A 14,157-nucleotide genomic window follows, 5' to 3' on the forward strand; every position below is an offset into this window, starting at 1 on the left:
ACCATATGCGCCTCATTTCCATCTAGCGTGTTCGAGGCCATTGCGATGTACTGGAAACCCTGCTGTTGGCTTACACCCTCAGTAGACTCAGGAGCAGCCGCCAAACGATCTCTCCCGCTGTCCGTTAAGCCTCCAACTGTATCAGAGTTCTCCACGACGTTCCGCAACGACGAAGGCCCGCTTTCATGCGGTGTGTTTCCCAAGTTCGTTGCTCGACTGCTTCCAGAGCTGGAAGCGGCCCGTGACTTTGCGATTCGTCGCTGTGTCCTCTCCTTTGCTAGTCGGAATGGAGCAAGGTTGCTAAGGAATGCTGTTTTTGCCGGCCCAGTGACTTCAATTTGGCCAGTTGAAGCTTGCCTATTGCATAGTTAGCATGCAACTTGTTTTCAAGGAGCCAAGCAATCCGCCTCGACGGCGGGCCGCACCTTGAGCCGTGGCTTGCTTCCTGTTCAGCCGCGATTTCATCAAAGCCAAACTTTTTCATCAATGGGAGTAAGCTTTTATACTACTATTCGTTAGACTTTTACGTTCATGTCTTAGCAACAACACCTTACAAATAAATTGGTCTTCCCTTGTAATGAATGCATGGCATCCAAAACCTTCAAGTTCGCCCGGATGTTCTCACTGGCCATTTGTCTAGCTTCTCTGCTGTTCGATGTAGCAGTAGCTGCATGAATGATCTGAATCTTTGTAGACTCAAAGATTGCCATGAGGCTGTGCAAGTCATCAAATGCTCGTGTGTCTTGTGAAAGCCCGATACGTGCCAACATGGCAACTTCGTCTGCGTGGGACCGGCACTGCGAGCGGCACTGATCTCTAAACTTCGGTGGGGCATTCTGAAACGCTTTTGCTAGAGGGAAATCGTATCCAGGTAAGGATATTCTCGTAAGATCACATACAATCGAGTGATATAAGAAGTGCAACATGAATACTGCCCCGGGACCTTCGTGATCTGTGCCCCGAGAGGTGCCCGTTTGATGGATAAGCAGATGTTCAGGCAAACTGCGGAACCAAGTCGCGAGATCTTGGAGGACTTTTGAAAATGGCGATTGTGGATCCCAGATTGTCATTGACTCATCGTAGCTTCTAATGAGTCTTGATGTAAGTTAGAGAGTGGTCATTTTGTACTGCTGGGGCGACACAAGTTTTGCACGAACCTCAATACTTTTGTGCGGAATCGCATTAGATACACTATGTGGCATCTGGCACTGAGCTCACTTTCTACCGGTATCATATTCACCCTCTTTGTGCTCACCAATTCACCACTGTTCGGCAATTCTTCTTTCGCGAAATCGGCATCAGATATCGGCAAAGGGATGGTAGGTGGATCAGTCCTCCATGATAGATTGCTGTCAACTCCGGATCCCAGAAAACTATCCAGGATATAGCAGGACCATACGACCCGTCTCTCCGCTTCGGCTTGTTTGCTTTGAATCACTCTGCCTGTTTCCGGTAGCTCTTCTGAGTCAAGACTCAACAGCTGCATGATCCTATAGCAGCAGCCAAAAAAGACATACGCCAAGGCATGTTGATCGAAATACATGGCGTATTCGCAAATGAGAATCATGGCCTAGCAGAGCGTCAGTATATCAAACTCCATTTTTCAGACCGGGGAGTGGAGTGGAACCATTAGAGTATTAAGAGATGGATTGGGTAACTCTTTCATAGCAAGATCTCTAGCTTTGGTGGCCCATTCCTGCCCTGGGATTCCGAACTTCTTCGCCACGGTTTTGGTCTCATTGAGCACGTAGAATCTGTCAAGAATTAGGACTATCGACAATATTTGCATAATCACAGCACCCTGACCTTGCCCCAAAAGCAGCAATAATATAGATCAATGGCTCGCCATATGTAGCAGTTAATTCGCCGTCATCTAAAGCCTTGAAATAGCTGGGCCTGTGCACGAAGTCCAAACAGCGCAAGGAGGCCACACGCTCGAAATAGAGGGTGGAGAGTTGGGATAGGTGCCCCTTTTCTGAAAGTAATGAATCGCCGTAAAGCCTAAACGAAGTGCACATATTAGCTACCATCCGATCAACTAGAAAGTAGCTAATTACCTACCACATCAAATGTGAGGGAACCGCGGCAGACTCTGAATCCAGCAAGTCTGGCGAGCCGGATCCGTTGCTCGAACCTATTACAGCATCTCCATTGTTTCTGCTTGATGACTTCGACTTCCCTTTGTCACGATCCGCAGCCCGTCTTCGCTGTCCAGAGTCGATCAATGCATATTCGCAGCGTATTCCCCGCCTCTCGCAATGCCGGCATTTAGGCCGAGAGCGCGAGCACTGACTCTTTGTGCGGCGACACTCTTCGCATGACCCTACACGGCGCTTCGCAATTCCTGATTGCCGAAAGATCTCCTCAAGAGGTGCAGGTGGCCCAGCATTCGTGCTCCCTGATGGGGGATTGTAGCCAGGACAGCGCACTCCGAGTCGGCTGCAATTGAGGCAATTCGGCTCTGCCCGATCACATCGTACCTAGTAACGCATCCTTAGCGAGCCTAATCAACCAGAAGTGGTACGAGACTTTGACGAAGCATTTGTGGTTGTCATCTACGGGAGTAAAGTACCTTCCTGGATCGGCAAACGAAACATCCCAATGGCATTTAATCGCGTAGTTGGGGTACTAGCCGCAACCGCACACGTGAAGACACGCTCCAAGTCCAGGCTGAGCAAAAGACGAGATGAAAGGTACACCCGAGCCTGCAATGTTTGGCCACGAAGGTAAAGTTTGGAACTGGAGCCAAGATGGTCAAGTCAGCTTGAGTTTCACGGTGCAGTCAGGTGTTGTCCAGCCTTCAGCTTAGCGGGGGACAGGCGCCAAGAGGCGCACCAGACGCCCGCCACATCCACATGCAGGTTAGCACCTGGGGTGCCCAGTCGCTAGCGACCCTAGTGAAGATTAAATGTCCAGATGTCTGGTCTGGTCAACTGGTGCCTTCATGCGCACTCATGTGCTGTGATTCAGATAGCACAACTTCAATGTTGACATCCATGTCTGGTGTTAGCGCAACTTCCGGCTGACTATCACCTATCACGGCGGACCAGCACCAAGCTGAGATGGAGTACTTCGAGTTAAACTGGACGAATTCTTCCAATGCTGGAATTAATACATCTCTTCCCCTTCTACTTTTCTTCAAATTATCACAGTCAACTTAGTGCAGTGTGGCTAGTAACTTCATCATACAGGCTAAGGTGATCCATAGATGCAACAAACAGCAGGCTTTCATCCTGCCCCAGCAAATACAAGGCCTAGCTTGAAGGTCTGGTATTCATGGGCTCATTCAAATGAACTCGCAGATCCCATCCATACCGTCTATTCATGATATGTAGCTGTGTAAAGCACACAAACATCTCAATCCGCACACCCAGCCTCAACCTTTTTATCATGCTCAAATGACAATTTCTCACATCTCTGGTACAGCTCCTCCTCCTTCAGCCGCTCAGCCTCCAACAGCGCGATAAATTTATCGTTCAAGCTTTGGATCGCATTCCTACAAATTTCCTTCACTCTCCGTCTGTTGTGATTCTCCAAACAAGTATATGGTTCACTGCCAAGCTCGTCCAAATCATCCAACAACGAACGCCATTTCCCCCTCAGCCTGGAACTCCGCGACCTTCTGTGTCTTCTTCGATAGGAGATATCTTCCCAAGAATGGAACCAAGAGCTCTCAAGCCTCTTTCGATTTTTAGCCAACAAATCTGCTACACGCTTCGCCTCCACATCCAGGACCTCCATTGATATGTCATGTCTTTCCCAAATGTCAGACTTCTTCTGAATGTAGTCATCGTATAGTTGTGATGCTCTGTCGTATGGAAAACGTTTAAGTATGCACTTTGCAATCGGTTTTGGAATACCTCCGTCCCACAGAGGGGAGGGAGACTCTGGAACCCTCGTAGGCTTGCACTCAAGACACATTGTGCCAGCCGATACAGTGACGAACCAAGTGCGTAACCAAGCAAAGGGCGAGTTTCCCTATTTTAATCCGTTAATTCTCAATTCTTTCATCGTATTCCAGGGCAAGAGCAGACATACTTGTCATGGATTTACCTTGTTGATAAGTCGCTTGACAACGAAAAATGAAGCCCAAAGGAAGAGCAAGAAATGATGGGTTTTTCAATTGCGGAGGTGATTGCGGTACCACTATGTCAAATCACTAAAATAGTTAGATTGAACTTTGGTCCTTTGTTAGATTGGACCATGGGTAATAATATACTCACTCAAAATTTGTTTGAGTTCGAGCCAGCAACAGGATGCTTCGGCAGCTGTGGCGCCGGTCATGCAAGTTCGGACCTTATTTAGACGCCACGCAGAGACTTGATAAGCCACTGTAGACTCGTCTGTCATGCTTTTTGCTCCTTTTCTGAGTGTGTTTCTGCTCCTGGCGAAGCTTTTGATTGGTGCTTCGCTGCAAAGGAAGAAAGGAAATGAGGAAGGTGAAGTTGAACCTCATTGTGATAGGGATATTTCATGGTTTTGGGAGGAATGACCAATGAAATGTTGCGATGTTGGTCTGCTTAGGAAAGCAGTGGACGGATTTGAGCAAGTCTAGTATGAAGCTTTGGGGTAGACTGCTGGGTTTTTCTTGGACTTTGATGTGATGATAGTGACTGGTCAAGAGATTGATGAAGAGGCATTGATGCTGTCAGGTTGGATTGATTGTGGAATCGATTTGAATACATGAAAGATGACTGTGTGTGCAGAAATGCATGTGTATGTGGAAAGACGTGTCTGTACATGATGATTTGTTTTGTGTACGAGATGACTTTTGTGTGTACAGGATGACATGTGTGTGTGCGAGAAGATTGTCAACGTGTGTGTGTTTGTGTGTTTTGTATGTGAATGAACTTGGTTTCCCCTCACCAGAAGTGTGAATGCCAAGAAGGAAGAGGGTACTCGTCCTCGAAGCTGCGCAGAAGCGTCATTCGTATCGAGGTCTGTTTTTTACAGAGGTTTGGCAGCTCCTCTACCGTCCCATCGCCAACGGGGTAGGGTTTGTTCGACAAAACTGTCAAGGTAGTCCCTCTACCTTCGCTCGGACAAAGGTCCAGCTCACACCTCCTCTTTAGCTGTCCCTTCGGACGCGCCGAGAGTCGTATGTTTGCCTTCTTTCCTCTGTACGGGGAGGAGATTCGCCAGCTGGAGACCCACTGGTAGGGAAAGAACTTCAGCAGGTCGCCCCGCGATCCATTCTTCTCTTGGCAGAATGCATACAAGTCTTTCCACCATAGGGTAATGGTATCAACAACACATTTCCCGTGTGGCTCCATCTTGTCCAGCAGCTTCTGCCCCCATTCAGGCAACTTCTCCAAAAAGAAGTCACCAACACACCCGACGCAGCGTTCCAGGACGCCGGAGCGATCACTGGCTTGTGAGTTAAATTGAGTGGCCATAATGTTGATGACCAGAAACGACGGCAGAGGGAAAGATTGTGTTATGACAATATGTATTGTGTGCACTAGTTGGTTCCAGAGGTCCAGTGAATGCAATGTATGCCGCTCGTTGAGAGAGAAAGGGAAGAAGAAAAGAGGGGGAAGAGAGAAAGGGAGGAGATATGGACAATACCCAGGGCAATTCTCGACGGCTGCGGCGGACGGGGGTAACAGTTGGCAATCGTGAGCGTCTAATTATTGTCGACCATACAGACACTCGCTGACAGCTGCCAGAAACATCATGTCTGGTTCATGGCTGTTTAAGTCAAGAGTCGTCGCCCGCTCCTTCCCTGCTTGAAATGGCTTGCGAGTCCGAAGGACGCAGAAGATGGCCATCATTCTAGGCTCCTTCCCCTTGGCGGGAAGTCAGGAGCCTTTGAACAAGAGAACGTTGTTGCATGTAGATCGCGTAGTATACAAAGCATCCGGAGATGTTTGCGTATATGCTCAGATATGTGCGTGTATGCTCAGATGTGTGCGTGTATACTCAGATGTGTGCGTGTATACTCAGATGTGGGCAAATATCTCGTCGTGTACGAAGGCATATTCCGCTGTGTGAGTGTATGCTTGGATGTGGGCGAATATCCAACTGCTTGGTACCTAAGTCTGCCCAGGTCCCATCAACCTTGGCCCTTTCAAATCTCCAATAGACCCAGGCTTGCTGGCGTCTCAGCCTGCTCCAGACGCATCTCAGGATCGTTCAGACCTGTCCCAGTCTTCTTCTAGGTCCAATAGAAGCAACCTCTCTCCACGAAGGGATAAGGATTTCAAAGCCTTGTGTAAGAGGTTAAAATTTAAATCATCCTCTCAAACTCTACAATGCCACCAACTCTTTTCACAGTCAGTAGATATCTCACCAGATGATGCTCGCAAAGCTCCAGGAGATCCCCGCAGAGACGTCAGCGCCAGCCAGCAAATTGGTCTTGTGATATTCGCACGACCATAACTGAGTTCAAACACGCAGTTCGTATCCTTTATTTCCCAGGTAGGCAGTCTTTGCCATGGACTGTGGAATCCAGATCCGTCCACATCCAAGTACGTCGAAACAGACTACTCGCAATGCCGAATCGCATCTTTCGCGAAATTCCGTACACCTCAAGCAGGCCATGGGTCATCAGATACTCTGTCACTCGCTGTCAACAGACGGGTTTGTTTGACCTCTGCCATGTTGTCGAGTCTTCTGTGGAGGGCAAATTGGCAGAAATGCAATAGCTACCTACCCTAGGCGCCCACAGCAAATTTGGAGACAAGGTTTCTAACTCGTATGATCGATGAGTTGGTCAGGAGAACTTGCTGTACTTGCACTGTCATGCAACCTTAATTGTTTGCAGTGGTTAGTACTTAGTTGAACACGTTGATCAACCAGTGCAGGTTGAAGGTGCATGGAACCCATCCACGGTCATGTTTTGATGATCGAATCTTGAGACCCCACATTCGAAGCTGGCACCTGCCAGTGATCCACAACAAGCCGCAATCACATCGCAAGGCTCACAATTTCAACGCCTGCAAGTCACTCATCTGATGTTCAATCTCAGACACGCATTCGCTCTCAGCCTACTTTTTCCCGTCATCGTCTATATTGTGCCCTTACTATTCAATCTCTTCCCCTCAGCGCGGATCGAGTCTGCACAAAGCCCATCACTCGGCACACCAGAGACTCCATCGTCATCTTCCTCAACATCATCCTCAAACGTCGCATCCAATACCGCCGCAATGAGCGCCGCTTCATCAACTTCATCCATCCGCAGAATGGCACCGTTGGTATTCCCTGCCGTGGGCCGCCATACCGCCACCGTCATCTTCATTCACGGCCTGGGCGACACGGGACACGGATGGTCAGATGCAGTAGAAATGTGGAGGAAGCGTCAGCCCATGAATGAGATCAAGTTTATTTTGCCGCATGCGCCGCATATTCCCATTACCATGGTTAGCTATATCATTTCGGAGAATTTCCATTGGTTGATTCTGTAATTCCTAAGAGCTAAGATTGCTGACCTTTTTATCCCGATGTAGAATGCTGGTTTTCAGATGCCGGGATGGTTCGACATTGTAGGTCCCTCCTCATTACGCAGACACTGTATCGAAATGAAATCACAATATGCCGTGATTGCTAACTTTGCAACCCACAGAAATCCCTCTCTAAGGGCGAGAATGAAGATGAGCCTCGCATTTTGCAATCCCGCGAATATTTCCACGGCCTAATCCAGCAGGAGATCAAGGACGGTATTTCTGCCGATCGTATTATTCTGGGCGGCTTCTCTCAAGGTGGTGCCATGAGCATATTCGCCGGTCTCACAGCCCCAGTCAAGATTGGCGGCATTGTTGGTCTATCGTCGTGGCTTCTTTTGAACCAAAAGTTCAAGGAATGCGTCCCCGAAGGCGATATCAACAAAGACACGCCTATTTTCATGGGTCACGGCGACCGCGATCCTCTGGTACTCTATGATCTTGCTCAAGACAGCGAAAAGGCACTGAAGTCGATGGGTTACGGTGTTACTTTCAAGACTTACCGGTATGTATACCCCTAGATCTTGACGTTGCATCGTCGTGTGCAAGCTGCTTCCAAAATGCGAACATCGACCCCACAACATGCGGAAGATGGCATATGACTAACAGACCCTCCAGAGGAATGCAACATTCGGCCTGCCTGGAAGAGCTGAACGACGTCGAAGCTTTCCTCAAAGAGCGATTGCCACAGAAGGAAAACTAGACATAAACCGAACTTCCTGGCACGGGTTTGAGGCTTTTTTTGACGATTTCCGAACGAAACATTTCCAAGAGAGCATGAATATAGACCCTCGCAAATACAAACCTGTTCTGCAGATGCATGTCCCATTGACGATGACTGGATGTACATCAAGCCGAGTTGTTTGTTAGGTGAAAGAGCCGCCTATACTTTCACAAACCACACCATATGGGCACAATTGCCAGCCGGTTAATGGAATTGTGTCAACTCCGTTCGGGCTTCCCCAATTGCAGGTCGGCCGGCAACTGGATTACTTGTAACTTTCCGGCAATCCTGCCGAGTTTGGCCGGGACCTTCACTGACACCCACATCCTTTACAAGATCCCCAGCTCGGTACACCGCCAAGTCATTTATCGGGACTTATTGGCAAAGCATGCCATGGCTTGACCTTTACTGTCCTCGTGGCATCTCGTACCAGATTGACAAACAGCTTTGAATACTTAACCCAAACTCCAACTCATGGACGATGCTACGTACCTCTTGCGCCTAAAACCCTTCCATTTCCCAGCCCGGAAAAATTAATCCCACTAATTGCACAGGGATTCAGCACGTTTCAACCGTCAAAATGTCGACAACTCGGTCCAATTGGGGGCACTCAGCACAAGCTAGTGCCGCGCCTCCACAGCGCCATCTCCGCGAGCCACATCCTTTCACTGATCTTTGATGGCCTGCGATCCAGGTACGCGAAGTGCCGGAATAGGCCAAGATATTGAAGATCTGGGCCTTGTCCAAACAAAACCCGTTCAAACCAGGCGATGGAAGCTTGTCTCCGCACGGCTTGACCTCGGCGGCGCTCAACTCTCCAAACGGGCTGACTAGAGATTTTCCACGGCCTACATCTCCACAATTCTACTATTAACTTTTGTTCCTGAGACATGTCGTTCCTGGACGGTGTTGGCCCCTGCATACTTACACATAATACGGAGTAGAAGTGAGCATGTTCGTCGCTCGCCCTGTTGGCCAAGCCAGCCAAGCCGGGAGACTCCCGTCTTGGTATCAAGACTGATGTGCGTGATTCGGTCCGCTTCATCGCCAAGATAGCAGACCCCCTGACCTGTCGACAAAACCGCAACCCCATGGGCACCTACATTGTGGGGTGCATGTTCCGTAGGATTCAACTCGACTTACAATAGCGTCGAATGACGTGTATCTGTTCTCAAATGTTTCCCTTCCCCCAGGTAGCATCCTCTCCTACGAGTGACCACATTCGTCCGTCTCGCGAGCATGCGTCCTTACGCCAACGAACACTCTCGACAATTAGGCGCCAACTGGATAATAGCAATATCGCTCTTGCATAGTTCCCATCTTGACAATTCACCCATTACCAAGTCAGGGCCAAACCCATGTAACGTTGTCTGAACTATTGAACTCGCATTACCCCAATTTTCGAACCAAGTTTCGAACACCGGCTCCCTAGCAGGGGCGCCTAGCATATTTGCCTGTGTACCCCATGATCGCATACAGGAATGGGTGGTGGTTAAACCCAACTCGGGTATACGATACCACCCTCCAATCTAACGTGATTGAGAGCTAACGACCGAGTCGGAGTCCGGCACTGGAGACACACACGATAATAGAACCATCCGGATTCTTAGCTAGAGAATACCCCCACAGAATACTTCGTAGATGCGTGGGGAATTGGAGATGCAGCTGTCTTGTTGGAGGGTTTATAGAATGTCCGCAACTGATGAGTTGCCTAATTGGGAAGTATACTCAACCCAGGCTCTTCTTCAGCTCGAGGGGAAGCGTTCACAATAGGAGAAGTTTCAAGATAAATAGACCGGAAGCTGCCTTGGTTTCTCGCAGCCGTTCTCTGGATATAAGTCTGTAGACAAAGAAGATCCGGTCATCTTCCAGGCAAACCGTGTATATATTCGCCTACTGTACATATCGTCATTCTCTTAACCCCCAACCCGTTTACATCTTCTCATTCCACCAAAATGTTTGTCAGAAACGCACTGGTTGCAACTGGCTTGCTCGCCGCTCTCGCTCAAGCCGTCCCCACTGAGAAGAGAGCTTCTGCACACAAACTCACCGTCTACTGGGGTGCCGAAGACGACACCACCACTCTAGACGATGTCTGCAACGACTCTTCCTACGATGTCGTCAACCTGGCTTTCCTCAGCCACTTCTTCTCCAACGGCGGCTACCCCAAGATGAGCATCGGCAACCTCGGTGGCCCATCAGCTGCCCAGAAAAAGGCCGGAGCCACTGGCCTCCAAGACGGCAGCTCCCTCGTCAAGTCCATCAAGAACTGCCAGAGCAAGGGCAAGCCCGTGATTCTCAGCATGGGCGGCGCAACCGACTACTCTGACGTGCAGCTTCACTCCGACGCCCAAGGCCAACAAATCGCCAACACCATCTGGAACTTGTTCCTCGGTGGTACCGACCACAAGGAGCTCCGTCCCTTTGGCGACGTCAAGCTCGATGGCGTCGACTTGGGTACGTACATTCTCAAACTCCCTTCTAACACAAAATACTAACAAAACTAGACAACGAAACCAACGACGGAACAGGGTACCTCGCCATGACGAAGCAGTTCAAAGCCAACTTCCAAAAAGACACCTCCAAGAAGTACTACATCACCGCTGCCCCTCAGTGCCCCTACCCCGACCAGTCTGAGCCCCTTAACGTGTGCCAGCTCCTCGACTGGGTGCAGGTTCAGTTCTACAACAACGGCGACTGCAACATTGCGCAGAGCGGTTTCGCCAAGGCCGTCAAGAACTGGTCCAAGGGTATTGGTAGCGGCGTCCAGTTGTACATTGGGGCGTTGGCGAGCGGCGCCGACGGTGATGAGGGCTATGTTGATGCTACTACGCTTAACAAGGCGATTAACCAGGTTAAGGCTATGAATCTGCCTAACTTTGGGGGTGCTATGTTGTGGGAGGCGCAGTTGGCGGTTAAGAATGGAAATTATCAGAAGAAGGTTAAGGCTAATTTGTAGGGGATATATGGTGGGGTTTTGTATATACGTTCATTCTTGTTTATATGACTTTCTTTTATGTTGCATGGACGTGCGTTTGTGTTGTGACTGCCATGTTTTGTGGATTGGTGCGTGGTTTGAAGATGGTGGGTGTAAGTCGGCCTCGAAAGGCTTCAGTCTAAGCGTCAAGGTGCTGATGAAATCGTTCTCCACAGCACAGCAATATGAGGAAAATTTGTAGATTCTTCATTGGACTAATCTCAGTACCCGTAGGTAGACACACTGTTCGTGTGTGGCAACTCGAAATGCCCTGCTTTTACAACAAGATGACGTGGGCCGGTGTAGGTATAAAGAACATAAATCACAGTGTGAATAATCAGCCGAAACCGCCAACTCTAACTGAAACTCTACATGGATTTTAGAGCGCTACTGCGGATTGTTGTCTAAATAGACTATGTAGGATTTCTCTGGTGGTTACCAATGGCAGAGACTCTGTTTATGTTGTAAACGCTGTTTGGTCGATACAGAGAAACAAAGACAATTCTGATACAAAATAGCAAAGCCACCAGCCAACCTTTACTCTATTGTCTATAACAGTAGCCATTCAATTGTAGGTCAAGTATGTTGTGATAAGCCACAGCAACGACTAGATATGATGGACCAAAATGACAAGTTGACAACCCACATGACGTTCGGGATACTGACACGTATTCCGAGCCATGAAACGGATCAAAGCAAATGAAATAGACACTTAACCTCCGTTCCCTATCCCCACGTGGAGTCATTCGTGTCAACACTCTGGTGTCAAGTTGTTGGAAATGGAGACTTGGCTTCCCCACACCATCACATGAAATCATAACGGCCCATCGGAAGAACAGCGTCTGCCGCTTCCAGCAACTAGACCAAAAGCACATAATACGTAAAGCTGCATAAACGTGCGTCGGAAGTTCGGGGCGTCTGGACGTCGTAGTTAGTTCTGGTTTAGGCATTTAAATATAAGTCAACTTTGCCACACTAGTTCCTCGCAGACGCCATACATATTCCGACCAACATTACTGACGTAGAAGTTTGGTGTATCTTCCCATACGTTCATCTTGATACACTCTTAACTTCCTCTCTCTCAGCTATACAATCACAGCGCCGCCACTGATCATGTCCACAACAAGCACACAGCCGACGCCGGCTTCAACCAAGATTCCGCACAAGGACTCAATGAAGTCAACTTGGCGGACTGGAGACCGCAGCAAATGGGACATTTACCAAAAGATAATCGACTATACAAATGGATATCCAACATATTTAGATAAACCCATCCCCAAGCATGCCAAAACAGACAAAGTCCCCCATTTAGGCCAACTATCTCAACACGCATGGATCCTATTCTACGGAGTCATCCCTCTCGCCCTACACCAAGCCTTTGTTTCCTTAACTGGCTGGAACATTAGCAAACACGCCGCAGTTCACTTCTACGTCTTCCTCTATAACCTCGTTCTCATCCGCGAAGTCCACATCCTCCGCCGTCTCGGCCACAAACACGGCTTCCTAGACGGCGACGCCCACGACCGGGACGGCATTCCCGACAACAACGGCGCCGGCAAGATCATCTGGGCGTTATACAAAACCGTTGGCGCCCGAATTCTAATGATGGTCCTCTTCACCTACACACCGCAAGAAGCGCCCCTCGACATAATCACCAACCGGAAATGGCTGGCCACTCTGCCCCTCAAGACAGGCCTGTATGCCATCATCCTAGATTTCTGGTTCTACACATATCACCGCTCGGTCCACGAAGTCCCGGGCCTCTGGCGCTTCCACCGCACCCACCACCTCACCAAGCATCCTAACCCGCTGCTGTCGGCCTACGCCGACGGGGAGCAGGAGTTCATCGAGATGGTCGCCGTTCCATTCTTGACGTACTCTGTCTTTTGGGCGGCTGGCTATCCCCTGGGTTTCTACGACTGGTGGATCTGCCACCAGTACATCATGTATACGGAAGTCTGGGGACATAGCGGTATCCGAGTGCATCTGGAGGTTCCCTCGACGCTAAGCTGGCTGCTTCGTGCGCTGAATATGGAGTTGTGCGTGGAGGATCACGACTTGCACCATCGGTATGGGTACAGGAAGAGCCAGAATTACGGGAAGCAGAGCCGCGTTTGGGACACGCTTTTTGGAACGTGTGGCCAGCGGATTGAGACTGCGGATTCTAATGTCGACTATGTGAATCAGGCGTACATGCCGATATTTTGAAACATGACAGATACGATAAACGTAGAACTGAAAGTAGACAATATCCAATCTTAAACTTTAAGCATAGCATACACTAAAAAATAAAAGCATCACATGTAGTTTGTCGTCCGCAAACTACATCACACGTCTCCCGCAACAAGTCAATACCACAGCACCATTCACCATCCTCCATGCTGTCTCATCCCCAGTTGAGCGTGTCAGTAAAAGCAACAGCCGGGTTTGCAGCACGTCGCACCACACCAGAAGCACTCTTATGTATAATCTCGTGCTTCTCGTCGTCCCAGCACTCACCCTCTTTGGAGTCCTCGCAGAAGGAGTAGAGCCTCTTGTCGGCCATGTGGCAGAACTTGCGCTCCTGGTACGACACAAAGCTAGGTCCGACGGAGTAAGGGCTCTTGCAAAGGTCGGTGGCGCGGTGAGACAAGGCCCGGGACTTGACGAGACGGGTCTCGTTGACCATCATGCGCGGGAGTAAATGCGGCTTCTGCGTACTTCGTCTGAACGCAAACTTTTTATCTTGACCATCATCGTTTGACTGCTTTGTCATGTTTTGGTCGACTCTATCGCGTTCCTTGGTTATATCGTCTGGCTGCTTTTCACCGTTGTGCTCCCGTAGACCGCATGGTTCAGGTGTAAGCCTCCTGTAGCCGCTCTTGTAGACGGAGACTTCATGTTTAGATGAGATAGTTTTAGGGTTCGTCGCCCAATAATAGATGTTTCGGGGACTCGGTTCCGTGAAAAAACAGAGAGCGGGCGGATTATGGCAATAGCTGCCAAGTGTGGGAGGCGTCGATGTCAGCGGCATG

General features: G+C 49.3%; 3 protein-coding genes across 3 annotated transcripts; all 3 read left to right on the top strand.

Annotated features, from left to right (window-relative positions):
• Positions 1-7,148: 7,148 nt before the first annotated feature.
• Positions 7,149-8,145, top strand: VFPPC_03686 (acyl-protein thioesterase-1-like protein; the record flags this gene model as incomplete). The annotated part of the gene is made up of 4 exons (XM_018283159.1): positions 7,149-7,361; positions 7,449-7,484; positions 7,565-7,947; positions 8,061-8,145. The coding sequence occupies 4 exons, from the start codon at positions 7,149-7,151 to the stop codon at positions 8,143-8,145; spliced, it is 717 nt and encodes a 238-aa protein (XP_018147915.1).
• Positions 8,146-10,121: 1,976 nt separating this feature from the next.
• VFPPC_03688 (endochitinase CHI3) lies at positions 10,122-11,125 on the top strand (the record flags this gene model as incomplete). Its single annotated transcript, XM_018283160.1, has 2 exons — positions 10,122-10,623; positions 10,674-11,125. 2 exons carry the CDS (start codon positions 10,122-10,124, stop codon positions 11,123-11,125), a joined length of 954 nt encoding a protein of 317 aa, XP_018147916.1.
• Positions 11,126-12,256: 1,131 nt separating this feature from the next.
• On the top strand, positions 12,257-13,351 carry VFPPC_03690 (fatty acid hydroxylase superfamily protein; the record flags this gene model as incomplete). Its single annotated transcript, XM_018283162.1, has 1 exon — positions 12,257-13,351. The coding sequence occupies one exon, from the start codon at positions 12,257-12,259 to the stop codon at positions 13,349-13,351; it is 1,095 nt and encodes a 364-aa protein (XP_018147918.1).
• Between the last annotated feature and the right edge of the window lie 806 nt (positions 13,352-14,157).

This window comes from Pochonia chlamydosporia, chromosome 2 (genome assembly GCF_001653235.2).
Source record: "Pochonia chlamydosporia 170 chromosome 2, whole genome shotgun sequence".
Lineage (NCBI taxonomy): Eukaryota > Fungi > Ascomycota > Sordariomycetes > Hypocreales > Clavicipitaceae > Pochonia > Pochonia chlamydosporia.